This window comes from Cibotium barometz, chromosome 5 (assembly GCF_041138505.1).
Source record: "Cibotium barometz isolate CiBa-2024 chromosome 5, ASM4113850v1, whole genome shotgun sequence".
Taxonomy (NCBI): Eukaryota; Viridiplantae; Streptophyta; class Polypodiopsida; order Cyatheales; family Cibotiaceae; genus Cibotium; species Cibotium barometz.
Genome location: NC_141050.1, coordinates 15,568,732 through 15,582,475, shown reverse-complemented (window position 1 = coordinate 15,582,475; position 13,744 = coordinate 15,568,732). Strand labels below are relative to the sequence as shown.

The window sequence follows — 13,744 nt, the reverse complement described above, 5'->3', positions numbered from 1 at the left end:
GAAGCTGGACAAGATTTGGACCAGTTTGGCTCCTTTTTTTATTTGGTTTGATCTAGGAGAGAGGAGAGATAAAAATATCCTATTATTTTTGAGTTAAAAACTCATCCACACATGTGAAATAGGCACCTCTTTGAAGGGCCCTCTTTTCCTTACCCATGTGTCAAAAATGAATGATTACCCCAAAATATCTCAATTTTTTTAATACTTCATAATTTTTAACTAATAAACCTAGTACTTAGTCAACTCTTCATCTTATGTGGGCATTTACTAATTTTTGGATATTTTCTTTTATTCTTTGGATTTATCTTGTCCCAACACTTGGATTAATCTTATTAGTCCATAAGAACCTTAATTGGACTATAATCAAAAAAAATTTAAAAATCTTGACCCTTAGGCTAAGGTCTTCTAAATCATTTTTAATTAATTCCAATTGCACCTTAGAAAATCTATTTTGATTTTCTATTTCAGGAAAATATTTTTTTGATATTTATAGAATTTATTTATCCAAAAATATCCCAATATTGATTTACCACTCTCTAGAATTTTTTATCTCACTAAGTAAAACAAGGAAAAATAATATTTTCTTGTATTCAGAAACATAGAATGATTACAAGGGATTGAAGTAGAGGCTTAATCAATATTCAGCCCGAGGAGGAATCTTACAAGCAAGAATAGTGCATAAAGTTTAGTCTTTCTTTACATAGAACCCTAGGAGTGATGGCTTTTACCTCTACTATGCTGCTGCACCAGTCTTACGCATTCGTCCACCTGCCTTCACGGAAGTTAAGCTTGATGGGACGAACTATACTCTTTGTAAATTCAAAATCAATGCCATTCTAAACTCTTATGAGCTCCCAGAAACTATTCTAGGAATGGATGTAGAACCAGTGGGAAGTCCCGATCCCAACAACCTTGCAAACATGCTTCCGCCAGATGCTACACTTCTTCGGGCATGGAGAAGGCGCAATTCTGATGCACTTTGTGCCATCGTCACCAGCGTAAGTGATTCTAATCTCACTCTGATTCAACATACTACCAAGGCTACAGAGGCTTGGATCATACTGAGAAATCAGTATGAGACTCACAATTAGACCAGGATTTTGAACCTGGAGAATCAGCTTGCTGCTAAAAAGTTTACTGAAGGAGAAGCTCCTGAAGCATTTATATCTCGAATCAAAAATCTGCGAGATCAAATGGCTGCTGTAGAGATTACACACACTAGTGATGAGGAGTTGGCCCGAAGGTGCATCCGAATTCTTCCACAAAAGTATGATGGCTTGACTATATCACTAAACACTCAAGTTAGAGTGCCATCTTTATCATTTGAAGAATTTAGTGCTATGCTACTTGAGGAGGAGATGCGGCTGAAGACCCGCGATGGTAGTGATGCTACCTTTTCGGCCAATTCTAAAAACAAAGGCGCGGCATCTTATGATGAGAAGAAGAAGAAGAAGAAGTTTCAAGGGAGCTGTTATTACTGTGACAAGAAGGGTCATGCCGTCGAAGACTGAAAGAAGCAGGCTGATGAGAAGAACAGCACCTTCAAGTCTTTATGGAAGGGAATGGATTCAGTCAACAATGTCGAGACCGAGCTTGAACTTTGGGCGCCATTGAAGAGGTATGTTCATCTGCTCAAGCTCGAGTTGATGATTCATGGATTTTGGATAGTGGAGCATCCCGACACATGACCAGTAAGAAGGGCTGGTATAGTTCGTGGAAGCCTCTACAGGAATCCATCAGTGTTGTTGTTGGGAATAATGCTAAATGTCCAGCCAAAGGGTCTGGAACCATGTCTTTTGTGGCAACTATAAGTGAAGAGAAGAAGTTGTCAAATGTGCTCTATGTACCCCAGATAAGGAGAAATCTACTATCAGTTGCTGCAATGACAGATCCTGGGCTTGAAGTGCGCTTCAAGAAAACTGAAGTTGAAATTCTAGATGTTGTTGGCAAGGTAGTCGGCAAAGGAGCGAGGCGCAACAATGTCTCTGAGAGCTAAGTGCCCTTACAGTGTATGTCTGCACAGATAAGAGCACAAGCAAGCTTTGGCACGAGCGATTTAGTTACATTGGATTTGTCATGCTAAAGGAGATGAAGAAAAAAGGGTATATTAGATAAGAACCATGTGAAGCTTGTATGATGGGCAAGCAACATAGGAAAGCAACAATCGGGCAAAGACTCGTCTAGAGCTGGTACATACTGAACTTTGTGGTAAAATGTCTACTACTACATTAGGGGGATCTTCTTACTTTATACTGTTAGTCGATGATTACAGTAGGAAGATGTGGGTTTATTTCCTTCGGGATAAGGCTGAAGCTTCTGGCAAGTTCAAACAGTGGCATAAGCTTGTGGAAAATGAGACAGGAAAGAAGGTGAAGAAGTTTCGTACAAATCGAGGAGGCGAATTCCTTTCAATGTGGAATTTGACAGCTACTACCAGGAGAATGGCATCGAGTGCCAACTCACCATTGTTCACACACCTCAGTAGCAAAATGGTGTTGTAGAACCCCACAATCGAACTATCATGGAGATGGCTCGTGTTGAAGGCAAACGGTTTGCCTAATACATTTTGGGCTAAAGCAATCAACACAACAGTTTATGTCCTCAATCGGAGCTACACAAAGGCACTCAAGGATGTTGCACCTCAAGAGGCCTACTCTAGTAAGAAACCTTCAGTTTCTCATTTCAAAACATAGGGCTATGAATGTTACGTGCATATTCCAGATGCATTCAGGACCAAGCTAGATGCCAAAAGCAAGAAGTGTATCTTTCTCGGATATAGTCAAGAGTCGAAGGCATATCGGCTCTATGATACAGAGGCAAAGCCTAAGATTGTGGCCAGTCGAGATGTGGTATTTGCAGAACATCCACACTCAGTGGGGGAAGGAGGTCCGTCCATTTTATCATCAACCAGAGAAATAGTCCACCATGAGCCCAACCCACCAATCAGAATTTCTCTCAAAGAGGAGGAGTTTTCAGAGGATGAAGACTCTCACACATCACAACAGCATGCTACTACACCATCATCATCACAACAGCATGCTGCTACACCACAAGGAAAGCCACTTCCAAAGTGGGCACAACAGCTCTTTGATGAGCGTAATCCAATACTTGAGAAGCCAGAATCTTCAGCAAATGGACCACGCAGATCAAGGAGAATAGAGTAGAGAATAGCATCTGATCTCATTGTGTCAATATGGCCTTGATGCCTGAGATAATGGGAACAGTTGAGGAGCCAGCCACCTTAGATAATGCCTTAGAAAATCCAAAGTGGAAAACCGTGATGCAGTCTAAGTATGACAGCATCATAAAGAACAACACCTGGGAGCTAGTTGACCGACCACCAAACAGGAAGGTAATTGGTACCAAATGGATTTGGAAAGCTAAGTATAAGGCTCATGGCTCACTTGAAAAATACAAAGCTAGGTTGGTTGCACAAGGATTTGCACAGGTAGAGGGTTTGGACTTTGATGAAACCTTTGCTCCCACAGCTCATATGACAACTATCAAGGTGGTATTTGCCTTGGCTACTCACAAAAAGTGGCCAGTCTTTCACATGGATGTCAAATCAACATTTCTGAATGGCCATCTCAAGGAGGAGGTATATGTAGCTCAACCACCAGGTTTTGAGATGCCCAAATCAGAAAACAAAGTTTACAAGCTAAAGAAGACATTGTACGGGCTGAAACAAGCCCCAAAGGCATTATATCACAGGATAGACCAATTTTTCAAAAAGATTCAGTTTATAAGAAGTGCTTCTCATGCTAACTTGTATGTTCTAAAAAGTCATGGCAAGATTGTTTTGGTTGTCTTGTATGTAGATGACTTAAACATTTCAGGTGACAATGAAGAGATGATCCAGAAGACAATGGATATGCTAAGGCATAAGTTTGAGATGACAGACTTAGGGCTTATGTATTTGTATTTGGGGATTGAGGTCCAGGTAAAATCTTCATTTCGTAGCAAAAGTATGCTTAGGAGATTCTCAAAGCATTTGGGATGACAAACTGCAAGCCTGTGTCTACGCCAATGGGGAAGTGAACATGAAGCTTTCCGCAGAGAATTCTTCATCACTTGTTGACATCAGGAAGTACAGGAAGTTGGTGGGGAGTTTGATTTTCCCCACTAGCACTAGACTTGATATCAGCTTCACAATTAGTCATTGGTTTTCCAACAAGCCACGAGAGAGTCATTGGAAGGAAGGGATGAGGGTACTTAGGTCCATCAGAGGTACTCTTGAGAATGACATCACCTACAACATGGGTGACACTTTGACAAGTTATTGTGACTCAGATTAGGCAAGAGATTGTGATTCTAGGAAATCAATTTCTGGATATTGTTTTTTGCTTGGTTCCAGTGCTTTCTCTTGGACCAGCAAAAAGTAACCTACAGTGGCACTTTCTTCGACAGAGACTAAGTATAAGGCAGCTTGATTTGCTGCATGTGAGGTAGTATGGCTTAGGAGAATCTTGGTTGACATAATAGTTCAGATCAAGGAGGCTACAATCTTGTGGTGCAACAATCAGAGTTGCATGGCTATCTCCAAGAACCCTATTTTTCATGCTCGCACGAAGCACATTGAGATTCAGTATCATTATGTGTGGGAGTTGATAGAGGATGAGATAGTGGAGCTGGAGTATTTCTCTACAGAGAAAAACTGCGCCGACATCTTCACCAAGGCTTTTGGGAAGGACCAACTCTTCATCGACTTGGCGTTGGGCCAAAAACCTAGTTCATCTTCGAGTGGACATTTGAGGGGGGGTGTTAGTATACACTCAATGCCCACCTCTCAGCATGTATCTCACTTTGATGGATAATGCACATTTGTTAGGCCCCCATTGAGGAGTAGCCATGGTGCATGTCTTTAGTGGGAGAACCGATGGGGTCATTATTGTGACCATTGATGATGGTTAGGAGATGCTCAGGGGTACAAGCGTTAGCCAAGGTCCGGAGTACGAGGGCGAGATCCCCCAAGGCGACAGTAGGAGGAACATTCCCTAAAATATTCCCTCGAATACCAAGTCCATCATTAGTGGTCGATGGTCAATGGTCGATGGTCGATGGTCCACGTTTTTTATATGTGGGCGATGATCGTGTCTATGTAATGTAACCGCCCTCGTTGTATACGCGTCTACCACACTGCCTACAATACTATATATGGACATGATTGCCATGAGCTAAGGCATCCAATGCTTGTAAGTATCCACCCCCTTCTAAACTTCGTACATACTCCATCCAGAGTCTCTAGATTGCCATCTAAGCTCTACTTGAGAGCCCACGGGTGGACAACACCATCACTTGTACCTCTTTAGTATAATCAAAATTTTAAATTCTCTCCATTGTGTATCTATTGCGTTGTCTATTGTGCTTTGTCTTGCTATCTCTTTCCGCTGTGCCATATTCTTATAGAAAAATTGCTCGATATCCATGGAGTCACTAGGTTCTCTTGCTCTATCCATGCAATTCCCAATCTTGGGAATAATCCAAGAAGTCATGGGGTTAAACTTCCATGTTGGAAGCAAGTGAACCAAAGTTACACTCAAGGTAATATCCTACCTAGAGTTGATGTAGTTTTCTATGTAAACATAGTCTCTTTCAAATAAATTAACAAGAGTTAGTCAAGCTTTCCTAGCCATAGAGTGCATACAATTGATAGCATCCTATATAATAAGGAAAACGAAAGTGAGACTTATGGAGATGCTTCGTACAATATCCTATGCATGTAAATTTGCCTAAGCCCATGACATATCACTAATCCACCAACAAATTTACAAAAACATCCCTTTACAAGTTCACCTACGACCATTAACAATGTGATCATTAATTTTACCATTTGAAAGTGCAAATGGTGCAAAGTCCTTTTCTCTATTAAGAGAATAATCCCTTTATGCATTCCATCTTGACAATCTTCTATGGACAAGTTCAAAGAAGATAAACCCACATTTTACAAGAAAGTACTTCACAAGAATCTACTAAGAAACAAAGGCAAGAAAAAAAAAGAGAAAAAGTAAACAATCAAAAAGCTTCTATTTAATTAAAGCATTTTACAACATGAAAGAAGGCCACAAATTACATGGACAAAAATTGAGGGAAAAAGATGTAAAGAGAAGGATTCCAAATGAGTTGAGCCTTCCTAACTCCATGCAAAATCTTCATATCAAAATCATCATAAAGAGGCGTGAAAATATTGGGATAATCAACCATAGCTACCCACTTTCTATGATGCATAGATTGTTCTATAATGCAACATGATTACTCAATTTAACAATAACAACATGAGAGGCAAAACAAGAGGACCAACTTCACCATTACCATTAACGATATTCACCAAAAGCCTTCTCTTTGAACACATAAGTGAAGAATTATCACCAAACTTCAACATAATGAAATAGCAAGCCTTCTCTTTGAAGGCATAAGTGAAGAATTATCACCAAACTTTAACATAATGAAATGGCAAAGCACAAAAATATAAATAAGTAAAGTGCAAGAGGTAAACCAATATAGGAACAATCACATGCAACAAATAGGGAAGAGCATACAATTGAACCATCCAATAAACATAGCAAAGCATTACAACCACATACAACACAAACAAGGGTGTCAAAAAAGAGGTTCTTTAATTAATAAACTAAAGAGATTCTATTTCTATTTATTAGTAGATATCTAGTCACTCAAATTATTCGTAGTATCTTTGAACCATCCAATAAACATAGCAAAGCATTACAACCACATACAACACAAACAAGGGTGTCAAAAACACTCCAATCTAGAAAGCAAAGAAAATGTGCATGCAACATAAAAGGCTATGCTATTAAAAATATCTACTTTACTCCCACACTAAGGTTGAGTGCTGATCGTTCTTCATAACTTAGATTTCAATTTATTAAATGAGAGGTTTTTCTTTAATTAATAAACTAAAGAGATTCTATTCCTATTTATTAGTAGATATCTAGTCACTCACATTATTCGTAGTATCTTTGAACCATCCAATAAACATAGCAAAGCATTACAACCACATACAACACAAACAAGGGTGTCAAAAACACTCCAATCTAGAAAGCAAAGAAAATGTGCATGCAACATAAAAGGCTATGCTAATAAAAATATCTACTTTATTCCCACACTAAGGTTGAGTGTGGATCGTTCTTCATAACTTAGATTTCAATTTAATAAATAAGAGGTTCTTTAATTAATAAACTAAAGAGATTCTATTTCCATTTATTAGTAGAGATCTAGTCACTCAAATTATTCATAGTATCTTTTAATTAAGAGATACTTCGTACATAAGCCCCCCTCCCCCCCTCCTCTTGATCCCTCTACGAAGTATCTTTTAAGAGATACTTCGTACATAAGCCCCCCTCCCCCCCTCCTCTTGATCCCTCTACTCAAAAAATGAGCCTTTGAGGCCTTTTATAGAGAATTGTGAGACCTTACATAAGAAGGAAATGGATGAATGCATGCAAACAGAAAGGCCAAGGAGGGTTAAAATTAGGGGACCACAAGATCACCAAATAAAGCCCAAATTTGGGAAGAAGATAGTTATCTTTCAATGTTAAAATTATATATATATATATCTACTTCCCCCCCAAAAAAAAAGGGCAAGGAGGATCAACATTTCTTGACTTTTTTAAACATTAATCATATTACATAATGCATGCAAATAGAAAAGGCAAGGAGGGTCATCATTTCTTTGACTTTTTCAAGCATTTATCATTAGATACTAAAATAAAAACACTCTTATTCTTTAAAAAAACTCACAAAATAAATTCAATGGAAATGTAAAACAATATTCTGGTGGCCTATTGGGCAATTCCCATATTCTATTATGCACTACTATTAAGACAGGCTTCTTGAGGATTTTGGCATTAGTCCTAGATTGGATTTCATATTCAGAAGTACAGAAATGGCAAGATCCCTTGTAATTGGACATTATAGAAACCAACAATCAACACTAACAAACATTGTATGGTAGAAAGCACAACCTTTCGCGGATGGTAATAAGCCTTTAGAGTACAAAAGATCAGACAGGTGGCGGTACAAAACAAGCTAATTTGGGTGCCAACTGCAGCTAAAGTGAGGTGGGACTATTGCAGATGGTTCAAATGGTGGGTTCATCCCAAAGGATGCACCTTAGACGAAGCAATGGAATCTAAAATCCAGTAATGGGGAACTACATAGGCACCCACCAGGGTGCCCACCTCTCTGGCTTCTGTCTGCCTTTTATTCATTACCTTTGTTATGTCAACCTTACTGTCAGTGCTAGTTGGAGTCTCATTGTTGTACACAACAATAGTGCGCTTTTGACCTGCATCAGCCACTGAGATCACTGGTTTTCGGTGAAGAACCACACCACCACCAGCCACCACCAATGCCTGCAGATCCACCTTGTAAGAGGCCAGGAAGTCAGGCATGAAGTAGAACTGCAGAGCTTTAAACAGCTTGGGCACCTGCACAGAGCAACACAGGAAATGCCTTTAAATGTGCAATATCTAAGGACTCTTGATAGCTAATACACAAGGTCCAGATGCTGACAAACCTTGCCAGCTGCTAGCAATCGACCTTGTTTTGGTCCTTCAGACACACCATGGATGTCCATGCTAATTTCGAACGGTTCCTCGATTACAGGTTTGCATGCTTCAGTGCATGCTTTCAACCCTGCTTCACGTAAGCAGTAGCCATTTCTTAGTTGAACAGAGTGGACAAACCCATAGGATAACAGGTTGGGTACATTCTAGATGTGTTTCTACAGCCTCAGATTTGTTTCAACAGTAAAGAAGAGTAGCAGAGTACATGGCTGCTCTTACATTCCAATTTCAAGATCCATTTTCCCTCCAAAATTGCCATCAAGAACTTCAATGTCCTGCGAGCAGCGCCATGCTGATCAGTGCCAGCAATCACATGGGTCACATTGGAATTCCAAGCTTTGGTAACTGTAGCACCTGTGAGCCTTCCAAATGAGGCCAGCTGCTCCTGCACTCACAAATGGGTTCGCAAAACTTCATCATGCACATCCACAAAGGCATATATGCACATCAGCATAATGATGTTAGCAATGCACTACATTAGGCCAGATGCTTACATCCTATTTATTTGAATCAGCAGATGCTTAGGCCTGAGAAGCATTGAAGATATGTTTAGGCCCTATATGCATTGTGCACCTTACACCCTATATGCATAATGATGTTAGCAATGCACTACGTCAGGCCAGACGCTTACACCCTATTTATTTGAATCAGCAAATGCTAAGGCCCGAAAAGCATTGAAGATATGTTAAGGCCCTATATGCATTGTGCACCTTTCCTGCAGAGTCTAGAGCTGATCCACATAGGACCCATTTAGAAGCTATCCCACATTGCCATTTTGTGCAGGCTTTTCCACCGTTTTCCACATCTAGGCTGTTACTTGCATGATGAGCTTGGTGTCCACTGCTAGGATTATGAACAGCCCTTGGTGATGCTTTTCTTTGGCGCTTGATGGGAAAATCCTCAGCTGCATGTTCAGGGCATAACATGATGAACTTGTCCTGCAGTTAAAAAGCATAGAAAAAATGTGGTATTCTCAGAGGCAGTGAAGCATGACAACGACCAAAAACCTCATTGAGTGCAAAACGAGTGTATTTAGCTCAAACTAGACCTTACCTCTTCCCATTTACATGAGAGGGCACGTGCACATGGGTAATGGTAGCTCCTTCTGCAACGTTTTAGACAGCAACCTAGTGCTGCCCCCTTGTTGCCACAACTGCTGCATTTGATCTTGAGACCTCTTGCAGCTTCTGTTGTAAGGTTCTTGGCTACAGCATCCACAAAGTAAACATCAGGTGCCCTGTACCAAAATTGCAATGAATATCAGTAATCAAGACCAGAAAACAGCATGAATGGAACAAAGCATTTTAGAACATTCATACCATTCAGCACAGCTTCGATGCACATGGACTATTTGTGCATTAGATTTAAGTCCTGCCATAGGAACCCCACTCTGGTTGTAATGCATCATGGGACCTGAAACCTGCATTATATTAGAAACCAAAGTTAGCCTGCATGATGACTGGAATAATCTCTTCGGAATAACCACTTAGTAAAAGCTGGGCTTCAACCATGATAACACCACACCTGAGAGTCTTCTGAGGTTCTGCAGAAAACACACACAAGCTGATAAGGCTCTGATGCGACTTTATCCTTCCGAGAATCTTCGGATGCAACTTTATCTCTTTTGGGACCATTGGGTTCACTTTTCTCGGAAAACTTCATCCTTTTGGGAAGCCTGTCAGACCCCTCAGCCTTTCTTTTACAACTAGCTCTAGTTCCCGTCCTTTTGGTCTCACCAGGAAGGATGAGGTTGAAACTTGAATTCTGATGCTGGCTCGAGGAATCTACAAGACCCTGTTGCCACCCCAAGGTCACATTTCTAGAGGTTCTGACTTCTCCTACAGGAAGCTCAAGCCCCCCATTAGACTCAGAGTGTGCCTTCACTCTACCAGATTTTCTCCTCTCTTTGTTCTCTTTCAAAGCTGTATCCCGGGATTTCTTGGCAACAGAGGCAACTTCTCGAGGACTCAAGGTCTTGTCTTGAGAATGCCTTTTACATGCATCTGGATTATCACGTAAAAGCCCTTCAGTAGCAGGTTGGGCAGCTTCCAGTGGGAGGTCAACGACAATATCCTCATAGAAACCCTGCATGACAAATAAGTGGGTATAAGAAGGTAAAGAACTAAGAGATCTTCGAGCATTAAAAATCATATACAGTGTCCTTTCAAACCAGCCCAACAAAGAATATAGCTTGAGGCAAATAGAGGAGAACTACGGCTTTCCAAATGAGTACCTGGTCCTTAGCTGGGCTGCATTTAAGCTCTGGGGAGCAGGGCTGCTGTGTCCAGTCAAAGTCATCGCTATCATAACTTTCAGCACCGCCAATACCACCAGCCTTGGTAACTTCCTGGGAATCCACAGGGACATTGCTTTAGCATGATCAACATAGTGCCATGATTAATATTAACTGATTATGGGAGGAAGGAACAGAGTACCTCGTCATTAATGTCCAGGCTCAGATCTTCATTACTGTCCTTGAGATCGCTGAAGTTGGGTTGTTCCATTGATTGAGTCAGCATCGGCTGGGCAACTTGAACAGAATCACTGTCCTGCGAGCTCTCATCTCGCAACCAAAAGAAAGGATCGAGCTTTCGCCTGCTGGTTTCATCTCTTTCAGGCAAACCAATGCTAGCCCTTCTGCTGCTATCCATTTCAGCAGTGGTGGCATGTGGTCTGCATGCCAATGGCAAGTCGAATGGCTTAGAATCTCTGTCTTTCCTTCTTTCTTTCTGACTGTTAGGAAAACTAATCTCTGCCTGAGTAGCTGCTTCTTTTGATGTTTGTTTTCCATTTTCAGAAACTGCATTATTGACCTGAGTACTGCATAATGGCACAGCTAAAAGTTCTGAGTCTTTTGTTCTGCTACATGTTTTCCTGCCTTTAGAGAGTTGAGTTCCTGCTGCAGCTGGAACATTTAGGGAAGCATTTTTTTCATTCTGATCTCTCCTGCTGCTTGGTATGGTAGCATCACTGAAAGCAGTAAATTCAAATGTGCCAGATGGGTGCGACTTGGGAGTAAATTGGATATCATCTTTGTTTAACCCAAATTCTCCTTTCAAAGAGGAGGGCTGAGGAACTTGAACCCTCTTCTTAGGTGGGATGAACCCTTCGAATGGGTATTCTGGGGATTTCAGCACTCGCTTTGATTTGCTTTGAGACCTTTTTTCACTGTTTGTGATGTTTGAAAGTGCATTTCTGCCTTTTGAAATTTTATCTTTTGTGGCTGTTGCATGCACTGCCAAAAATGCAAAAGGTGTATGATGTCTAGCTTCAGGGACTAGCTATGGCAGAGTACCAGATAATAAACAACTAAATCTCTCAATGAATCAAATATTCTCATGACTATAATATAATTCAACGCAATGTTTGGGAAGGAGTCCATGGGATTCATGCCATGCAAGATGGTGCATGCACCTGCACAAATTGTGCATGCATACGAATGTGCAGCCCACAGGCAATTATGTAAAAGTTGGCACATGCACAGGCATGCACATCCATAGGGAACCAGGTGCAGTAATAAAATCTGCACACATGCACGTGCCATTTGTATGAAGTTGTGCAAAGCACATGCAGACCTGCACAAAACCAAGTACATGCAAGCAGAGCAAGCATGAGTGCATCTACACATTCATTTACACCTGCAAAGCGCGCACACACATCCACAAGCACATTATCATACACATGCATATGCATGCATGCATACACACATGCACAAGCTAACACATGTACATGAACATGTGCATGTACACCTAGAATACTACATGTGCAACCATGCATTTGCTTTCAGGACATAAAGCTGCATGTACACCTAGAATACTACATGTGCAACCATGCATTTGCTTTCAGGACATAAAGCTGCAGCTAAAAAGAAAAAGAGATAACGGATAACAGACAATGTAACAAAACAGCCTAGGAAACCTTATTGATACAGGTGCTCACTTACCTGGCTTCATGTTAGCTGATGCAATTTGAGATGCCATTACTTCCAAACCAGCAGCACTTCCCATGCTAACATATATCGCAACCAAATTGTCCATTTGAGGAGCTGCTCTCACCTCTGCAGACATGAAACAAAAAGGTTTGGGAAGATGGTCATCCTGAAACAATTTGAGTTTCTTACATTCACAGGATATTAAGGCCTCAATTTGGCACTACCTCTCCGAGTAGTATGAACTTTGCAAATTGGGCAAGCTGGATTGCTTTTCATAGATTGTAGGATGCAGGACCTGGAAGCAGAAACAAGTAAAATGATCTTTTTTTTTTTTACTTTGGGTTTTATTCCCGATAGAGTTCACGTGTTTTGGATGTAAAATGAGGGATAAATTTTTTAAATTTTGGATTAATATTCTGGGTTCCAGATGTAAAGGGCTTTCAAAAGAAAGCCTAATTATGGAATAAGGAGAAAACAATGCGTTAATTTGAAGAGCTTACGTGCAGAAGGCATGGTTGCACGAGAGAGAAGCCGCCTGTTTGAATAAACTCAAGCTGCAGAGGGGAAAAAGTTTGAAGTGACCAAGACCGTAAGATTTTGCAGTTATGTATCTCTCTCTCTCTCTCTCTGTCTGTCTCTCTCTCTCTCTCTCTCTCAATATATTACTACAGTTGGAAAACGCACCAGATAGGGCATTTGAGCTCGCGACCGAGGCGATCGAGCTGATGGGTTTCGGGACCCAACAGAGCCATTGCTGGCTATGGCGACGGTAGAAGAAAGGCAGCGACGGGAAGAACACAACGGTTAGTATTTGGGCTATGGAGGCAAAGATCAGATTTGCAGAGGTCGACGAAGAGGCAGGGCAGGCTAGATAAACAGAAGGAACCAAGCTGAAGCACAGAGTGAAAGAGTGAACTTGCTCGAAGCTCATAAAATTTGAGCTTTTGAAATTTGAAATATTTCCCGGGCGCTCTCTTCCCTCTCTTACCTCTCTCCCTTCTTTACATCTTAAGAGGGTCTCAACACGATTGGATTTTTCCTTTAGAGCTTGATCAAGTTGGGATTTTTCCTTTGCATATTGTAACACTTTCTGTTTAGTTTCCTCATGAGGATGATTTTAACCCATCTCGGGGCTAACAAGAGTTGCCAATATAATTCTACATCAAATAGCAAAGACGGAGCCCACCAAAGGCATGTATGATCAATCTATGAAGCAATGGTGTCCAAATAT

The 13,744-nt window shown here is 40.8% G+C and overlaps 1 protein-coding gene across 1 annotated transcript; it reads right to left on the bottom strand.

Annotated features, from left to right (window-relative positions):
• Positions 1-7,740: 7,740 nt before the first annotated feature.
• LOC147638112 (protein BREAST CANCER SUSCEPTIBILITY 1 homolog) lies at positions 7,741-13,424 on the bottom strand. The gene is made up of 13 exons (XM_086798022.1): positions 13,198-13,424; positions 13,014-13,067; positions 12,738-12,808; positions 12,526-12,639; positions 11,018-11,817; positions 10,816-10,929; positions 10,107-10,667; positions 9,902-10,002; positions 9,636-9,819; positions 9,293-9,520; positions 8,802-8,967; positions 8,534-8,652; positions 7,741-8,444 (listed from the first exon to the last, which is right to left on the bottom strand). Exons 1-13 carry the CDS (start codon positions 13,263-13,265, stop codon positions 8,109-8,111), a joined length of 2,916 nt encoding a protein of 971 aa, XP_086654148.1. The 5' UTR covers positions 13,266-13,424; the 3' UTR covers positions 7,741-8,108.
• Between the last annotated feature and the right edge of the window lie 320 nt (positions 13,425-13,744).

What these genes read in the sequence shown, in the direction of transcription:
- LOC147638112 (XM_086798022.1), bottom strand. Translation starts at nt 13,265, where the DNA reads ATGGCTCTGTTGGGTCCCGAAACCCATCAGCTCGATCGCCTCGGTCGC. An exon ending in TGCAACCATGCCTTCTGCAC is followed by an intron (nt 12,809 to 13,013) that starts GTAAGCTCTTCA and finishes TTCTGCTTCCAG; the next exon opens with GTCCTGCATCCTACAATCTA. An exon ending in GAACCTCAGAAGACTCTCAG is followed by an intron (nt 10,003 to 10,106) that starts GTGTGGTGTTAT and finishes AATATAATGCAG; the next exon opens with GTTTCAGGTCCCATGATGCA.